The sequence below is a fragment of the Lynx canadensis genome, chromosome E1 (genome assembly GCF_007474595.2).
Source record: "Lynx canadensis isolate LIC74 chromosome E1, mLynCan4.pri.v2, whole genome shotgun sequence".
Lineage (NCBI taxonomy): Eukaryota > Metazoa > Chordata > Mammalia > Carnivora > Felidae > Lynx > Lynx canadensis.
Genome location: NC_044316.2, coordinates 36213178 through 36227932, shown reverse-complemented (window position 1 = coordinate 36227932; position 14755 = coordinate 36213178). Strand labels below are relative to the sequence as shown.

The 14755-nt window shown below is 56.9% G+C and overlaps 2 protein-coding genes across 2 annotated transcripts; both read right to left on the bottom strand.

The window, feature by feature from the left end:
* Nucleotides 1–231: 231 nt before the first annotated feature.
* On the bottom strand, nt 232–3073 carry HOXB5 (homeobox B5). Its single transcript, XM_030295245.2, has 2 exons — nt 2140–3073; nt 232–1454 (listed from the first exon to the last, which is right to left on the bottom strand). The coding sequence occupies exons 1-2, from the start codon at nt 2699–2701 to the stop codon at nt 1207–1209; spliced, it is 810 nt and encodes a 269-aa protein (XP_030151105.1). The 5' UTR covers nt 2702–3073; the 3' UTR covers nt 232–1206.
* Nucleotides 3074–5004: 1931 nt separating this feature from the next.
* Nucleotides 5005–13803, bottom strand: HOXB6 (homeobox B6). The gene is made up of 3 exons (XM_030295247.2): nt 13467–13803; nt 6693–10040; nt 5005–5620 (listed from the first exon to the last, which is right to left on the bottom strand). Exons 2-3 carry the CDS (start codon nt 7105–7107, stop codon nt 5361–5363), a joined length of 675 nt encoding a protein of 224 aa, XP_030151107.1. The 5' UTR covers nt 7108–10040; nt 13467–13803; the 3' UTR covers nt 5005–5360.
* Nucleotides 13804–14755: the final 952 nt, after the last annotated feature.

Sequence of the window (14755 nt, the reverse complement as noted above, 5' to 3'; positions counted from 1 at the left end):
GTGTGGGATTTCTGGGCCTCCCAGTCCCCCAGACGGGGGAAAGCCTATCCCTTGGCCCAAGTACCGCTGACCAAGCCAGGGATGTAGGTGGCTAAGAGAGGCTGCTGGCAAGCACCCTGCTTTCCCTTCCCTACACCCCAGATCTGTCAAGAATGGTCTAGGGTGTGCCCAGTGATGGGAGAGGCAGGCCCCCAGAGAAAAGACAAGTGGGAGGGCAGTGGAGTAGGGGAAACATTTATTTGACTTCAAGGAAAGCTACAAACAAATACCAAAAGCGAATCACTGAGACAGGCCCGGCAAAGGCAAAGACAGATTTCACACGTAGCACAGCATCCACTCACTCACTACAAATGGTCTTAGAAGCGAACTGGGGGTGGGGGGTGGGGAGGGGATGGGTCTGACCCAGACTATCCCCCTATTTACAAGGTTTGGGCCCTCTACTCCAGACCCATGGACTCACAGAGAAATACACAAGACATTTTACACTGAGGATTATTTTTGTTTCCCTACACTCCCAGGCCAGGCCTTGTGGGGCCTACCCAGGCGGCAGGAACCTTACTCTCAAGGTTTACCTTCCCTCTTCTCCATATCACCCTCTTTGGCCCTCCCTGCCCCCTTCCCACCCCAGGACCAAGCCACTGGGAGACTTGGGCCTGGGGAGTGGGGAGGGAGGAGGAGGAGGGTGGAAAGAGACAGTCATGGACTCCATCGCGGAGGCCAGCTCAGCTGGGCCAGGGCGCTGCGGCACTACCCCACCTCAACTGCTGCCCCTTAGAGAAGTTTCAAGCTGAAACTCAAAATACAGCGATCATCCTTTTATAAATAAGTTAGAAGAACACAGATGGGGAGGGGAAAGTTCACATTAAACATGCGAGTTTCTTTCTTTCCTGGGGGAAGGAGTGCAACCACAGACACGAACATTCAGAAATACTGGCGGATTTGGGGTGAGTGGAGGGGCGTGGGGAGCATGGAGGGAAAATAATAATAATTATTATTATTAACAATAATAACAAGATTAACCAGTCCAGGAGAGAGGGAGCCACAGGAAGACCTAAGACCGAACGAAAAATCGTAACACAAGGCCGGGGCGAGGCAGGCTCGTGGGAACCGGTCCCCAGCGGGCAGTGGCAGCGCAGGGAGGCTTGGAGGGGCCAGGGCTGGGGGCGGCAAGGGCTCTCGGGCCACCCAGGGCTCCTCCCGGCGGGCTCAGGGCTGGAAGGCGCTGCCGGCTGTAGCCAGGCTCATACTTTTCAGTTTGTTGTCTTTCTTCCACTTCATGCGCCGGTTCTGGAACCAGATCTTGATCTGGCGCTCGGACAGGCAGAGCGCGTGGGCGATCTCGATGCGCCGCCGCCGCGTCAGGTAGCGGTTGAAGTGGAACTCCTTCTCCAGCTCTAGGGTCTGGTAGCGGGTGTACGCGGTCCGGGCCCTTTTCCCGTCCGGCCCGGTCATATCTGGAGCAGACAGAGTAGAGCCGCGAGGCAATGTTATTCCGGTTAAGGGAGGGGGGCACTGGATGGGAGAGGGGCGTGGAGCAGGACCCAGGCGTCCCTGGCACCCAGCTCACCGCAGCTCCAATCCTCCCCACTCCAGACGCCCGCATCCGAGCTCGCTTCTGCACCCCCTTCTCCTGCAGCCCCCACTTCTGCCGGCAGTGAATGCGCCCGGCTTTGTCTCTTGCTCCCTCCCTGTGCCTCACCCTTCGCTGGGCTCAGGCGGCCGCTCGCCCCGGGAGGGAGGAGAGCGGCTGCACTTTTGCCCTGGAAAGCTCGTTTTACTGCTCGCCCCTCCTTTGCTAGCAGCAGCCTCAAAATTTCGGGGGTAAGCACGACCCTTCCCCACGTTACATAAACCCCATCCTTCATCCTATAGCTAGTACAGCTGGGCGAATAAAACCTTAGCCGAATCTGGAGACAAATGATTAAAAATACTCCTCCCCAGCTAAAGACCTAGACCTTCTTTGGCTCTATCCCCCGAGCTGTGAGGACCCTCTTAGAGACTTCTCCCCCCCCCGGAAAAAAAAATAAATCTATATTTGAGGAAAAGCCAAGCTCTCCTCGCCTCCCCCCCCCCAACCTCCCCAAACGCAGAGAAGGAAAGCCGGGGGAAGACAAAAAAGGGAGCGAAAGCGACAATTACCATGGCTGATGTGAAGCTTCCTCATCCAGGGGAATATCTGCGGAGTCTGCCCCTCGGGCGCGGCTGTGGAGGTGGCCATGGGCTCTGGCTGTGCCCGAGCTAGGCTCGGGCTGCTTAGCTGGCTCGCCGCTTCCTCAGGCTCCGAGGATGCGCTGGCCTCGTCTATTTCGGTGAAATTGGCGCTGGAGCTGGCCGGGGTCGCCTGGTCGGAGGGGGACGAAGCAGAGGGCTTGGCGCTGTGGCTGTCGCCGTTGGTGCAGGGCAGGGACTCGGGCGAGGACAGGGAGCAGCTCGACGCCGCCTGCCTGAAGCGGGGCTCCTGGGCGGGCGCGGGGAAGGCGCGCGAGCTCTCGCCCACCGCCCCAAAGTGGCTGGAGGAGGCCGAGGAGCGGTTGACGCTGAGGTCCATCCCATTGTAATTGTAGCCGTAAGAGCCGGTGTGCATGGCAGCGGGATCCCTGTAAGAGCCGCTCAGAGAGCTGCCACTGCCATAATTTAGCAACTGATAGTCCGGGCCATTTGGATAACGCCCCGAGAAGGAGTTTACAAAGTACGAGCTCATTTGGGTGATTTTGGAGGGCTTGATTTGTGGATCGTGGTCGTTATAACCCTGTGCTTCACGATTTATGATGTATTAATGAATTATAGCGATGCACTGTACTTCGTTTTGCTATGTATGCGGCCAAATATGGGGGGGGGGGTTGGAAGGGGGATGGGGGGGCGTTAGAGAATCACGTGCTTTTGTTGACCAGTCGTAAATTCTCGCTGATGACCTCAAGAGGTAATTCATGCTCTATGGTTACAAATAATGACGATCCGAGAATCGTTAGGGCCGATTCAATGCGAGCCTCCGAGAGAGGGGGAAAAAAGGAGAAGGGGGAGAAACCGGGAGAAGGTTGGCGGCGGCCTCTGAGCAGAGCGCGCCACCTCCCGGCGATCGGCGGGAGCGCGGGCCGCAGACTGCCATGGCGGCGACCGCTGCCTCCCTGCTGGCTCCCTGCAAACGCCGGGCGAGAAAAGAAACCTGGGCCAGGCTCACCCGCAGAGTTGAGTCTTTTAGAGGAGGGACCCAGTTGAGCCTTTACCCACTTTCTTGAAAGTGGTGTTAGACTACTGGTGTCCTTCTCCTTGTCATTATTATTATTATTATTATTATTATATTTTCACTCTGGATGAGATGATCAAAAACTGAGTCGCTTTTCCCTTATGTGGGCTTTGCAAGTCTCCGAGTTGGGGAAGGAAATGGTGGGGGGAGGGTTGGAAGATGTGTGAAAAACAATTATTGCAATGCGTTTCCCCCTGAGTTCAGCCCGGCCTGCTTCCTGCCTGGACTGCTGTGGCCCATGCATAGCGTCCAGGCGGAGCTGGCAGGGCTGGGCCGAGGGTTCCACGGAGAAGCTTTCACTTCTGTGCCCTTTAGAAGTTTGGAATCCTCCTCCTGACTTCCTCTTCATCCTTAGCCCAGGCCCGGAAAATGGCAAAGCAGGACAGGGACCCCAGAGGAGGAACAGGGCTGGGGCTAAGCGGCCTAGTTTAGGGGAAAACGGCAGCAGAGTAGGTGCCTGGGGTTTGGGGTTCTGCGAGTCTGGGATGAAGGCAAGACCCTTTCACCAGATGCCCGCTATTGAATTGGGAGGCCCCACTGAAGGCCCCTTGCTGGCATCTGGGTAGTTTCAGAATGTGCTCCACGGCCCACATCTTCCCTGGAAAGGGGTTCCGAGGACCAGCGGCGCCTTGCTGAGCATGCTGGGCGGCCAAAGACCGCCGCAGCTGGGCTCCTTCTGCCGGATGGCTATTTTCTTTAAAAATAAAAAAGCGAGAGAGAGGGAGGAGGAAGAAAGGAAAACAGTGTCCGCAGATTGCTGCCTGGGTGAGGGTGGGGGTGGGGAGAGAATGGGTCGTTTTTTTGGTTGAGGGCATGAGACCAAAATGCCCCATCACCTGGCCTCCTGCCCTCAAGTGTCCAAGGAGCAGGGGAAAGTCGTGCCCTCCACCCCGCGCCCGCCGGCGCCTTCAAATTCCCCTACTTGTCGATGAGCTCCTGCTTGAGGCAGGAAGGGGCGCCTGGAGCCTTCAGCTGCGCGCGGAGAGATACCCGGTGGCCCCGATTTTAGTCTCCAGAGGCACGGGCCGGGAGCCGAGGGCCAAGGCCGGAGGAGGTCAGGCCATGTGGACAGGCCAAAGGCTACCGGCTTCGCGATCGTGAGGACAGCAAGGCGCTGCTGAGGCGCCAGACCCTCCTGGCTGTCTCTGCAGGGGCTCCGGGCTCGGGCCTCGATCGTCCCTCGTGCCACGGACAAACGAGGAAAAGCTAGAGAATGAGAGGGAAACGGCCCTTCTCCGTCCCCCAAGTGTGCACCAGGAGAGGCTGTTTGGAGCCGCAGCACTGGCGAGGCGCGGCGCGGGAGCCTGGGCGGGACCGCTCCAGCCTTTATCTCAACTGTAACTTCCGAGTCGTGTCGGGCCCGCTGGGGCCGACCAGGGCTCCAGCCTTTGCTGCGGAGTTTCCGGCACTGGGACGATGGGGTGGCCTTGGGGGTGGGGGAGTGGCAGGGGAGGAGCAGAGGTGACCGAGCGGCGAGTTTTAACGTCTTTATTATTATCATCATCATCATCATTAATAATATTAATATTATTACCGAAGTATTTCACGTCCAGAGCTAAGACAAGACTACAAACACAACACATAGAAAATTAATAAAATAGAACTTTGTTTTCTTCTGAGGCTCCTCTTCTTACTTCTAGGTAGTATGTGCTCCTTCCAGTGGCTTTAGGGAGGGGGTGGGAGAGAGGTCTGGGGTCAGGGAGTCTTCGAGGCCCCCGCTGAGGGGACTGCGAATCTACCATTGAACCGTGCACCGGGGACATGGACGAAATGAGACGCGACACGGACAAGAGCATTTTGCTCTGCTTCCAGGAAACATCAAGTGAGTCCGGTCCTCAGTTCTCACAGGGGAGCCTGATGGGGCTGAAGCGGGTCCCGCAGGGATGGAGGGGGCGCTCAGGGTGCTGGGTGGGCTCAGGCGGCAGGGCCTCCCAGCACCCAATGAGAGCTCTGCGGGCGGGGGCGTCCAGAGAGCGCTGGGGCCCCCCCGCACGTGTCGTGCGCTAGAGAGCAGGTCCCCCGGGTCCCCCGCCCGCAGAGCCTTCTCGGGGCTCTCCGAGGCCCTCGGCTCCCCACAGGCCGCTCCCTTCGCGTCCCCCCTCCCTTTCCAACGCCTTCACTCCGCTGGTTTTTCTTCCTCCTCCTCGGCACTGAGCTGAGACGCGCTGAGCAGTTTGCTCTCCTTTTTCCACTTCATGCGCCGGTTCTGGAACCAGATCTTGATCTGCCGCTCGGTCAGGCACAGGGCGTGCGCGATCTCGATGCGCCGCCGCCGCGTCAGGTAGCGATTGTAGTGAAACTCTTTCTCCAGCTCCAGCGTCTGGTAGCGCGTGTAGGTCTGGCGGCCGCGTCGGCCGCTGGGCCCAAAGGAGGAACCTGTTACGCAGAGAGAAGATGCTGAGGCCTGGGGTCAGCGGGGCCAGAACCCCCTCCCCCACTCGACCCTCAGACATGGACTCTAGCCTGTCCCGGGATGCCCTCCGCTCTCCGAGAGTTCCCTGCTTCCCCCCCCCCCGCCCCCCTCTTTCACTCCTCCAGCGCCCCCTCCAGATTCCCTCCGGGTCTCCCAGGCCTGTGCCTCTGGTCTAGACTCCAGGTGGGGGATGGGAGGAGGGCTTAAAATCCCACCTGAGCCGAGGGGGAGGGGCTGGGGAAGCACTGGCCAGGTGTGTCTCTTCCTAGCCTCATCTTTTCTTTCCATCTATCTGGCTCCCCCACCACCCTGTGATAGATTCCAGCCCTTAATCCGTAATGACGTGGATCGATCCATAGTCGGCATTAACGGCTCCTCACTTTCGTGTCCCGCTAATGGACATCAATTTGGGACTTCAGGCCGACAAATAATCCAACCTGAGACCCAGGCGCCTGCTTCTCCCTCTCTCCCCCTCCGCCTGCCTGCGCCTGCTCCCTCTCCCTTTCTTCCCCTTATTCGCCCTCCCTCCTCTGACTACCACCCCTTTCCTGGTGCCTCCTCCCTCCCCAGCCCCGGACCCCCAGGGAAACACAGTCCGGGACAGACTCAACTCTCCCTCGCCAGCGTCACGCCGCCCCCCTTCCTATGACGCACTCCGTTTTTAATGGAACCGTCTTCGGGTGGGGGACCCGACCAGGGCTGGGGGCACGAGGGAAAGCCACGCCAGTGGCTGCGGCCCCTGCCCCCTCCCCTGCCCCGGAATCCGGCTCTGGCGTGGCGCTCCGGGAGAGCCCACTCGCTCCCCCTGGCTCCCAGTGCAGCTGGGACTTTGCAAACTTTGTAACTCCTGAGGGCCAGAGGACAGAGCGGGAGACCCGGGGCAGGCGCCCAGTCCTCCCTTAGCTCCTAACTGAGATGCCCACCCAGCACCCCGGGGGGGGGGGGGCGGGGGCGGGAAGGAGGTGGGGGCGCTACTTCTGTCCCCGGGGGTGGGGGCCCGCGGGGGTCGGGGCGGCCGCGGGAGGGCTCACTCACTGTTGCACGAATTCATCCGCTGCATCCACGGGTAGACCGGGGTGGAGCACTTCTGCTCCTCCGCCTCGCCGAACACGCTCTTGTCCTGCGCACAGTCTGACTTCCGCGGCTCAGGGTGGAACCGGGGCGGCTCTTCGGCGCCCGAGAGCGCGCAGGCCGACTCCTTCTCGCGGTAGAAGGCCGGCGCCGGCCCGTAGTCGCAGGGCGCCGCTCGGCCGTAGCCGCCGCCAGCGGGCGGGTAATAGGAGGAAGCGGCAAAGCCCTTGTCCTGGCCGGGCCCGGGCCCGTAGGGCGCGGGGTAGTGCCTCAGCGGGTCCGCATAGCCCGACGAGTAGAGCGGTAGCTGGCCCAGGAAGGACTCCTGCCCGCTGGCCAGAGTGACGGGGAAGGTGGAGTTCACGAAATAGGAACTCATTGGGAGGGGAGGCGCGCTCGGCCGCTGCTGCTCCGCCGGGTTTATGATTTGTTGTGTTTTATAGTCCGAGCGCCGCGCCTATTAGTAGTATATCTGAGATTGGGTTTTAGCTGAGGGGGGATGGCGAGGTGCCAGTGAGGGCCAGAAGGAAATACAACCATCTGATCCAACACTGACCAATGGCAGAGGCAGGAATTGTCAAATAGCACCCAGGAGGAGCGCAGCCCGCGCGAGGGACCCGCGCACAAACCTATCAACCTTTTTTTTTTCCCTCCTTCTTCTCCTTCTCCTCTCTCTCTCTCTCTCTCTCTCTCTCCCCGACAACACAACGCGTCCTGTTCCACCTACGTAGGATCTGCGAAAGAGGCGTCTGTGCCTTGGAGGGAGGAGGGAGCATTTGGATTGAGACCACCCCATCCCCCAGTGATTAAATAAATATATCCCTCCCCTCCCCACGCAGGATAGGAAAAAGTTAATTGTGTTTTCAGAAAAGTTAACCCCTGCGTGGCTTGAGCCCCGTTCCCTCAAGGGAAGGGTGGGTAAATGTCCCCCGAATGAATCTCCGCGTGGTGAGGAGAGAACTGAAGGAAAAGGTTTGTTTCTAGGGTTTTGTGTAGGTAGAGAAGGAGAAGAGTTCACTGTTTAGCATCGCTTTCAGAAAGAGAGGCGAAGAAGAGGAAGCACTCTCCTTCCCAGGTGAAAACTGTTTTTCCTGCTTCTCAGGTCTACTCTGTCTGCTCCAAGCCTGGGTTTATTATTCTCGCTTCTACACAATTCTTATGGTCTGAAGGGCAGGCCAGAGCCCAGAGGACCCAGAAGTCTGGGAAATAGGCGGGTCTGAGCCCAAGGTTCTCCCTCCGGCTCTGTGGCTAGGTTAAGCTAAGCGAGGCTAGGAGCTTCTTGGAAGGCTACGGCGGCTGCCCAAGACGTCCTGCCTGGTTCCAGCATCTGCTGCTTGCTCTTGGAATGGGAAGGGGCACTGGGGAAAGGGAATAGCCTTCTCTTCACTTGTGGGATAGGGAGAGGAAGAGGAAGGGACATCCCCCAGCCTAGGTTCCCCTGATCCCTACCCTGCCTGCAACCCTCACTCCACCCCCACCCCCTACCCCCCAAATCATTAGAATATCCTGGGCTACAGATTCTTAAGAATCAAAGATATCTCAGTACGTCTGGGTACAGGGAAGAAATTGTTCCCCCTCCAATCTGGGTCCTCAAAACTGCCTAATATTTGAGGCAATCAGAGACAGCCGGGAAGAGAGGGGACCTTGCTCCTTTTCCAGGTCTCTCCAGAAGCTGGCAGGTCTCTTTAAAATGAATTTTTTCCCAAGACTCGGTTTGGGCTTAGTTTTATAAGGAGGGAGAGGTGTTCAGGTCCTCCTGGGGACTCAGCAGGCAGCTTACAACTATCAGCCCGAATCCCCTCTCCAGAGGCTCACCACCCTTCTGTCAGACTCTCAGTGTCTCTCCAGTCCCTCCCACATCTCATATTTGTATCACCAGCTTTGCTGCTGCACAGGCTTGAGTGTGAGAAAGAGTGCTCATCTCTGTTCCTCTCTCTCTTTCTCTCCCTCTCTCTCTCTCTCTCTCTCATCTAAGGAAAATGAGCCTTGAAGCCAGGCTGGAAGACTGAATCACAATGTTTTCAACATTCTAACTATGCACATGGAAGCCAGGCACTAAAGGTCGATAATGTTCAGACCTGAGTTCAGGAATGAGTCAGGATGTGTGACAAAATCTGATGATGAAGGGGCCAGCTGACTGTCTGCTATCTCATACTTTGGGTTCCTTTTTGTGGGCCAGGTTTGCCCACTAAAGATGACACAAGATACTAGGGAAAGTGGTTGGGATACTAGGGAAAGGGCTGAGCTTGGTGACCAAAAGTGGGAAATTGGTTGGTTGCACAGTGGCCTACAAGGATCCCGGAACTCGGGAATGCTTCTAGGCTATACCTTCATGGCCACATAGTGATCCCTGGATGTCCCACCAATCACTTCCTAGCCCAACTTGGGGGGGGGGGGAAGGGGGTTATCAAAATTTAAGAAAATAAACTCAAGTCTTCTAATGATGAAGAATCCTAAGTGCCCCAATCTAGCTGTGATTGGGCCAACTCCTAGAGAGGAATAGGGAACATCTGGGCTGGGGGAGCAAGGTCAGGAGGGTGCCTGTATGCACCTCCCTCCTCCTTGCCACTGAGGCTAAGGCCTGGGGCCATATCTGTCCTGCCTCCTCCCTGGTCACAGTGTCCCCTTCCTAGAAATGCACAATGTGGGCTTTGCTGTGGAGTCGAGACTAAGTAGGATGCTGTAAGACAGGGAGACTTCCCTGATACAGAAGCATGAAAATAATCTCCTTATCCTTAGAGCCACAGCCCCAAATTAACCTCACCTCTGCAGGTTGCCTGTCACGAGATGGAGCCCGAAGCAGGGCCTGGGCGCCTGGAGTCCGGCATGAAAAGAAATAGCGCCTCATCGCTCTTATCTAAGCCCAGAGGTATTTATGAGCGTTTATTCGTCTGATCCGTTTGTTTGGGAGAAAGAGCAGACAGGGCCCGGCCAGAGGCCGCCTGGTCTCTGGAGCCAGATCTCTACGAATCTGTCTGTGGTTCGGTCCACTGCCGTCTGTCTGTCTCCAAGGGGGAATATGTAAATACCCAGCAGGCACAGCCGTCTGCCAGTCTGGGGTGTCTCTCCCAGCCTCATTGAGGAAGTGTGTATATAGAGAGATGGATATAAATGTGTACCAAGTCTTGACTACGCAACAGAAGGATTGTACAGAAACCCCACAGGCAGAATTTATAATTGTAATATTCTATGCTGTAGATCCGAGCTCCTCTGGATGTGCACGCATTTTCATTTCCCAGGGAAATGTCCGAGTTGTGCTCAGCAACTGAGTAAAATTCTCCTGCACCGGTAACCTCAGGGAGGGGTTTTTGCCTGTATGTGTACGGAGGAGAGGAGGATTGAGACACTGTCCAAGTTTCCCATTTCCTCACAGCTACAAAGCTCCCCCCACCTCCGGCTGATTGGGTTGTGGACATCTTCCCCCAGCCCACTCCCAATTCTGGCTGGGATGGAGCGAATGAAAATAACTTGACTCGATTCTTCCCCTAGACTCTGTGATTCTCTGAATTTGGGAAACATAAATGTTCCCAGAGGGAGTTCCCAACCTAGGGGAGCTGTTTACTAGGGATATTGCCTTAAAATTAGCCCGCCCAAAGCGCCGGTACAAAGACCTCATTTCCATTATGCAAATGAACGGCACCGTCTCTGATCTTGGGGGGTGGGATGGGCGGTGACGCTCAGCTCACTCTCCCTGTTCCAGGCACCCAGGTCCATGGGCACCCCAGGAGCCCCAAAGTGTTTCAACCCCCTGTACCAGCCACCTTCCCTCCCTACCTGTCCTTCGGATTGCCCACAAGAAAGAGGGGCCCGAGACTTTCCGGGCAGGCTCCCTCGGGGCCTCCGCACTGGGCCGGGCCTTCTGGCCTCGGAAAGTCACTCTTTCTGCCCAAATGCTGAAAGGGCAGCTCTCCTGTGGTCCAGACTCTGGAGGCGCCACAGCCGCTGGGTTTGCCCCCCAGCACCGCCGGCCCTCCTCCACCTCGGCAGTTCTGGCCCAGACCCTAGTAACACCTCGGCCTGCCTGGCACCGCAGGCAATTTCCTGGAGCCCCCGCCCAGGAACTGGGGCCACAGCACCTTGAAAGGAGCGGCCAGAGCTTCCTCCTGCGGCTTGAAAGCCCGAGCTAATCAGTAACCCGTGAGACAGGGGCCAATATTCAAACTCGGCAGCGGAGGCCCCGTACCCCTGCCCTCGCCACCCCCTTCTGGGAGAGCAGTCGGGTTAAGCGGGTGTGAGGGGTCCTGCAAGAACGGAAATCACAATGGTCTGGTTCCTTAATGATTGATCCCTGCTCCCACTCCCAATTTTTACCCAAAGCATATTTGTGTCGATTTTGCTTGAAACGGTCGAGAATGGGGGAGGGGACCCACACTCACTTGCAGACACCAACAGTTTCCAGAAAATTCGGCTCAATTCCTTCACCACGGACTCACCGGCCAACCCGGAGAACACAGACCCGGTCTGTCTTTAGACAGCCGAGTGGAACTGCGGGACCGGCGCCTCCCCTGCTGGCCCCCTCCTTTGGCCGAAAAGAAAACCAAATAAACCTTGAACAGCCTTGGCCTCGCATCTCCCGAGCGGCCCGGATGATCCCCTCTGTAGCCTTGGAGGGGTAGGAGGGTGAGGACTCTCGACTCTGATCCCCCAACCCTTTGGTTCAGGGCCCCCTGCCCGCGGGATGCAGTATTAGTCCTTTTTAAATATGTCCTAGAAAAAGCCGCTTTCCCAGCCAGCCGCTGGGTTTGGAGCTGGAATGGGGCGGGCCAGGAGGAAGGGACACTTGTTTTCTAATCCACACGCGGAATGGCGGGTACCAAGATCCAGCGGAAAGCGACAATCTGGGCCCGAAGTCCCCGCAACCCGCCGAACCTGAGCAGCAGGGGCTCCGGGCGTCGCGCACGGTTCAGGCAGTGAGTGTCGCCTGGCTTGCGGCGCCGAAGCCGCATGTCTCCGAACGGACGGTAGATGGCAGCAAACCGCATAATTTGGGTCAGAGCAAACTGTCTAAGGGATGATTTATAACCACACCAAGACTACAGGAGAAAAAGACCTTCAGTCTGGATGGGTTTGGGGAATTTTTCCTTTGAGAATAGGCCCCGAGTACCGTGGGTGCTGGCCGAGAACTTCTCTCGCTGTGCAGCCGAGGGTCCCCGCAGGTACCCAGTCCGGGCCTGCTTCTAGGCATCTACCTGTGCCTCCAGGGACCCCCTTCCCGCGCCACAAGTGGCCTGCATCCCTCTCTTCCCAGCTCAGGATCCAGAATGCCAATATCCCCCTACCGACCCCCATCCCCCGCGATCCCTGGGCCACCAGAGGCCCCAGGCCGAACGCTCTGCATTTGGTCTTTAAAAAGAGGAAAGCAGTCACCTATTCGTGCAAACCAAACTAAATCATAGTCTCTCCTGCCCTCCACGCCCCAAACCGCTTATCTCTCCGCTGGCAGCTTCCCCGGAAGCCCTCCCACTCACTCTGTTTTTAGGTTCTCACCAGCTTTCCCCTTCTTCCACCCCACCAGCTACTTTAGGAATTTCGGTCTCCCTCCCAACGATCCTTCTCCCCCCCTCCTCCCCACCCCCAGGAGGCCTGGCTGGAGAATGAAATCAGGCGCCGGAGGGACAGGACTAGCTGTCTGAGCTCAGCGCCAGGCAGCTCTCCAGTCCGGACACCATCAGGTTCCCTAACTGGGTTTTCTTTTTGATTTTCTTCTGCTGCTTCTTCTTCTTCTCTCTCTGTCCCTCCCTGTTTTGTTTTTGTTTTTGTGTACAAGCCTCAAACACAACAACACACTCCACAGCTTCTTCACAATCACCACGATTGGATCCGGGGAAAGTTTGAGGTGCTCCCACCTGAGACACACACATGGCAATTTCCTCCACCGAAATCCACACACCCATAAAACACAAGTAATAGAATCAATATTGCACAGACACCAACACGCTGTGACCTACCGCGTTAAAAACCACAAAACTGTCTCCCTGCAGAGCGACGCTCCCTCCTGCGGGAGTGGCGACAGACCTGGGCATTCTCAGGCTGGCTTCCTGGGGGGAGGGGGTCTCCCTCGATGTTGGTGCCTCCACCCACAGCCCTCGAATTTCAAAAATGTCTCCGTAAGGGAGATAATGAGCATTTCTCTGTGAATTGTTCTTTCTGTGTCCCTCTAGCCGCCGCCTCCTCGCCCTCGCGGGCCTCTGCGGACATTCCAGGCCCTCCAGAGACCAGAACGTCCCTCGGCACCACCTCCCCTTGTGCCAATGCCGCCGGGAAACCGCCGATACCCATGCCGGGCAAGAGAACTGCGCGGGGGGCAACTGGGGGAGGCCGGAACAAGGGGGGGGTGGTGGGAGGGGGAGGGGGCGCGCACCCACAGAGGCCATAGCGACAGGCTTCTAGGGCGCCCTGGAGCCCGGGCGCCCTGGAGCCCAGACGCCCCCATCGTCTCCTTTGCAGCCCCCTCGCTTGAGCCTCTCTTCCCAGCTTAAAAAGGCGACTTAGAGCTCGCCTCCGTGGTCCCTTTTCGGTTCCTCCTCCCGTCTTCCCTGCCTTGGCTCCCCCTCCAGGAAGCAGCCACCCCTCTCTCTCCGGCCACCGAATTTCCTGGGAAGCCTCTCCCTGAAGTGCCCAGAGGTGGGGTTCAGCCCCCGTCTTGGAGAGAGGGGGGGAGACGGAGACAAACCCAAGCCCCACCCCCTACAAAATCGATGCAAAAGAATAAGAAGAGAATTGTAGAATCTCCCTTACCTTTGTAGACCTTGGGATTTCTCTCCTCCGATTGATAGGGGTGAGGAGGAAGGAGGGGGGAAAAGCGTTCTGTTTCTTCTTCATCTTCCAGATAATATTGTCCCAACCTGAGAGCCGTCGCTTCCCCTTCTCTGACTTGGGAGAGAGGGTGTTTCGCTTTTCTGACATTTGCATAGAAAATGGAGTAAGTTCTGGCTTTGAAAAATGGTATCAGGCTGCAGTCCTGGGCAGATTGTCCATTTACCCTCCATGATGACTAAAATCCCAGATCAGCAAGCAAATCAACTTAGAAATTAAAATTATTTTTGGTTCTCTCTTTTGTGTAATTCCCACCCCTCCTTCCCTCTCTCTCTCTCTCTTCTTTCCTCTCCCTCTCTCTTCCTCTCTCTCTTTTTCTTTATCGAGTGATACTGAAGTATAAAAATATCAAGAGGCTGGAGCCCTGAAGGACGACAGTGCTCCGACCTAGGTGTGGTGTCCAAAAGAATGCTGCATTATAACCACCAGGGAAATGATAAAAAGTTCATGTTCACGATCGCCCGGCCACATGACCGGCGCCGGCCAATCGCTGGATTCAACCACTCATAAACTTCTATCACAAAGTTGTAAATTTTCATAAAACAACAAGGAATTTATTGCATTTCTTCATGGCTGTTCCACCAGCAACCCTTTTCTCAGTCGCCATCTTCTTTTCTTCTCCTTCTCGCTATTTGGGGAAACCCCAGTATGAGAAGGGGTGAGATTTGGGGTGCAGGGAATCAGGCAGAGGAGCCACAAGGGTCCATCTGGGAAGGGGATTCTTTCCAGAACCTCCCTATTCTCACAGGAGCTCTGCCCCCTCTTCTAGTAAGAATTCACCCCAAATCCTCCACGCAGGGGCCATTCTAAGATAGTTTTGGGGTGAGTCGGGAGCAGCGGCAGGGATCCAGAATTGCCACTTGCATCAGGGCAAAATGAAAGCTTCAGTGCCCCCTCTCCCCTTCTGAATGCCCCCCTCATTCCCAGCCCTCTAGATGGCAAGACCCCCACCTGTGAGGCTTGTGGCATTGCGGGTGTGGGGGCCCTAGATCCCCCAGGGCCTAGTTTTTGCCCGGGGAAGAAAGGTAGTCCTGATAGAGCCCAAGGCGGACAGTCTAGCAGCCAGATTCTCGCCTCTGCACCCCAGAAATTAGACGAGGATGAAGCAGGATCCCTGCCTCTCGCGCCCAAATGCCCGCACACCCAGGTTCCCAATGACAGCTCTGTGTGCTCTCAGGGGGTTCTGCGGTCATTAATGGGGGAAACTGCAG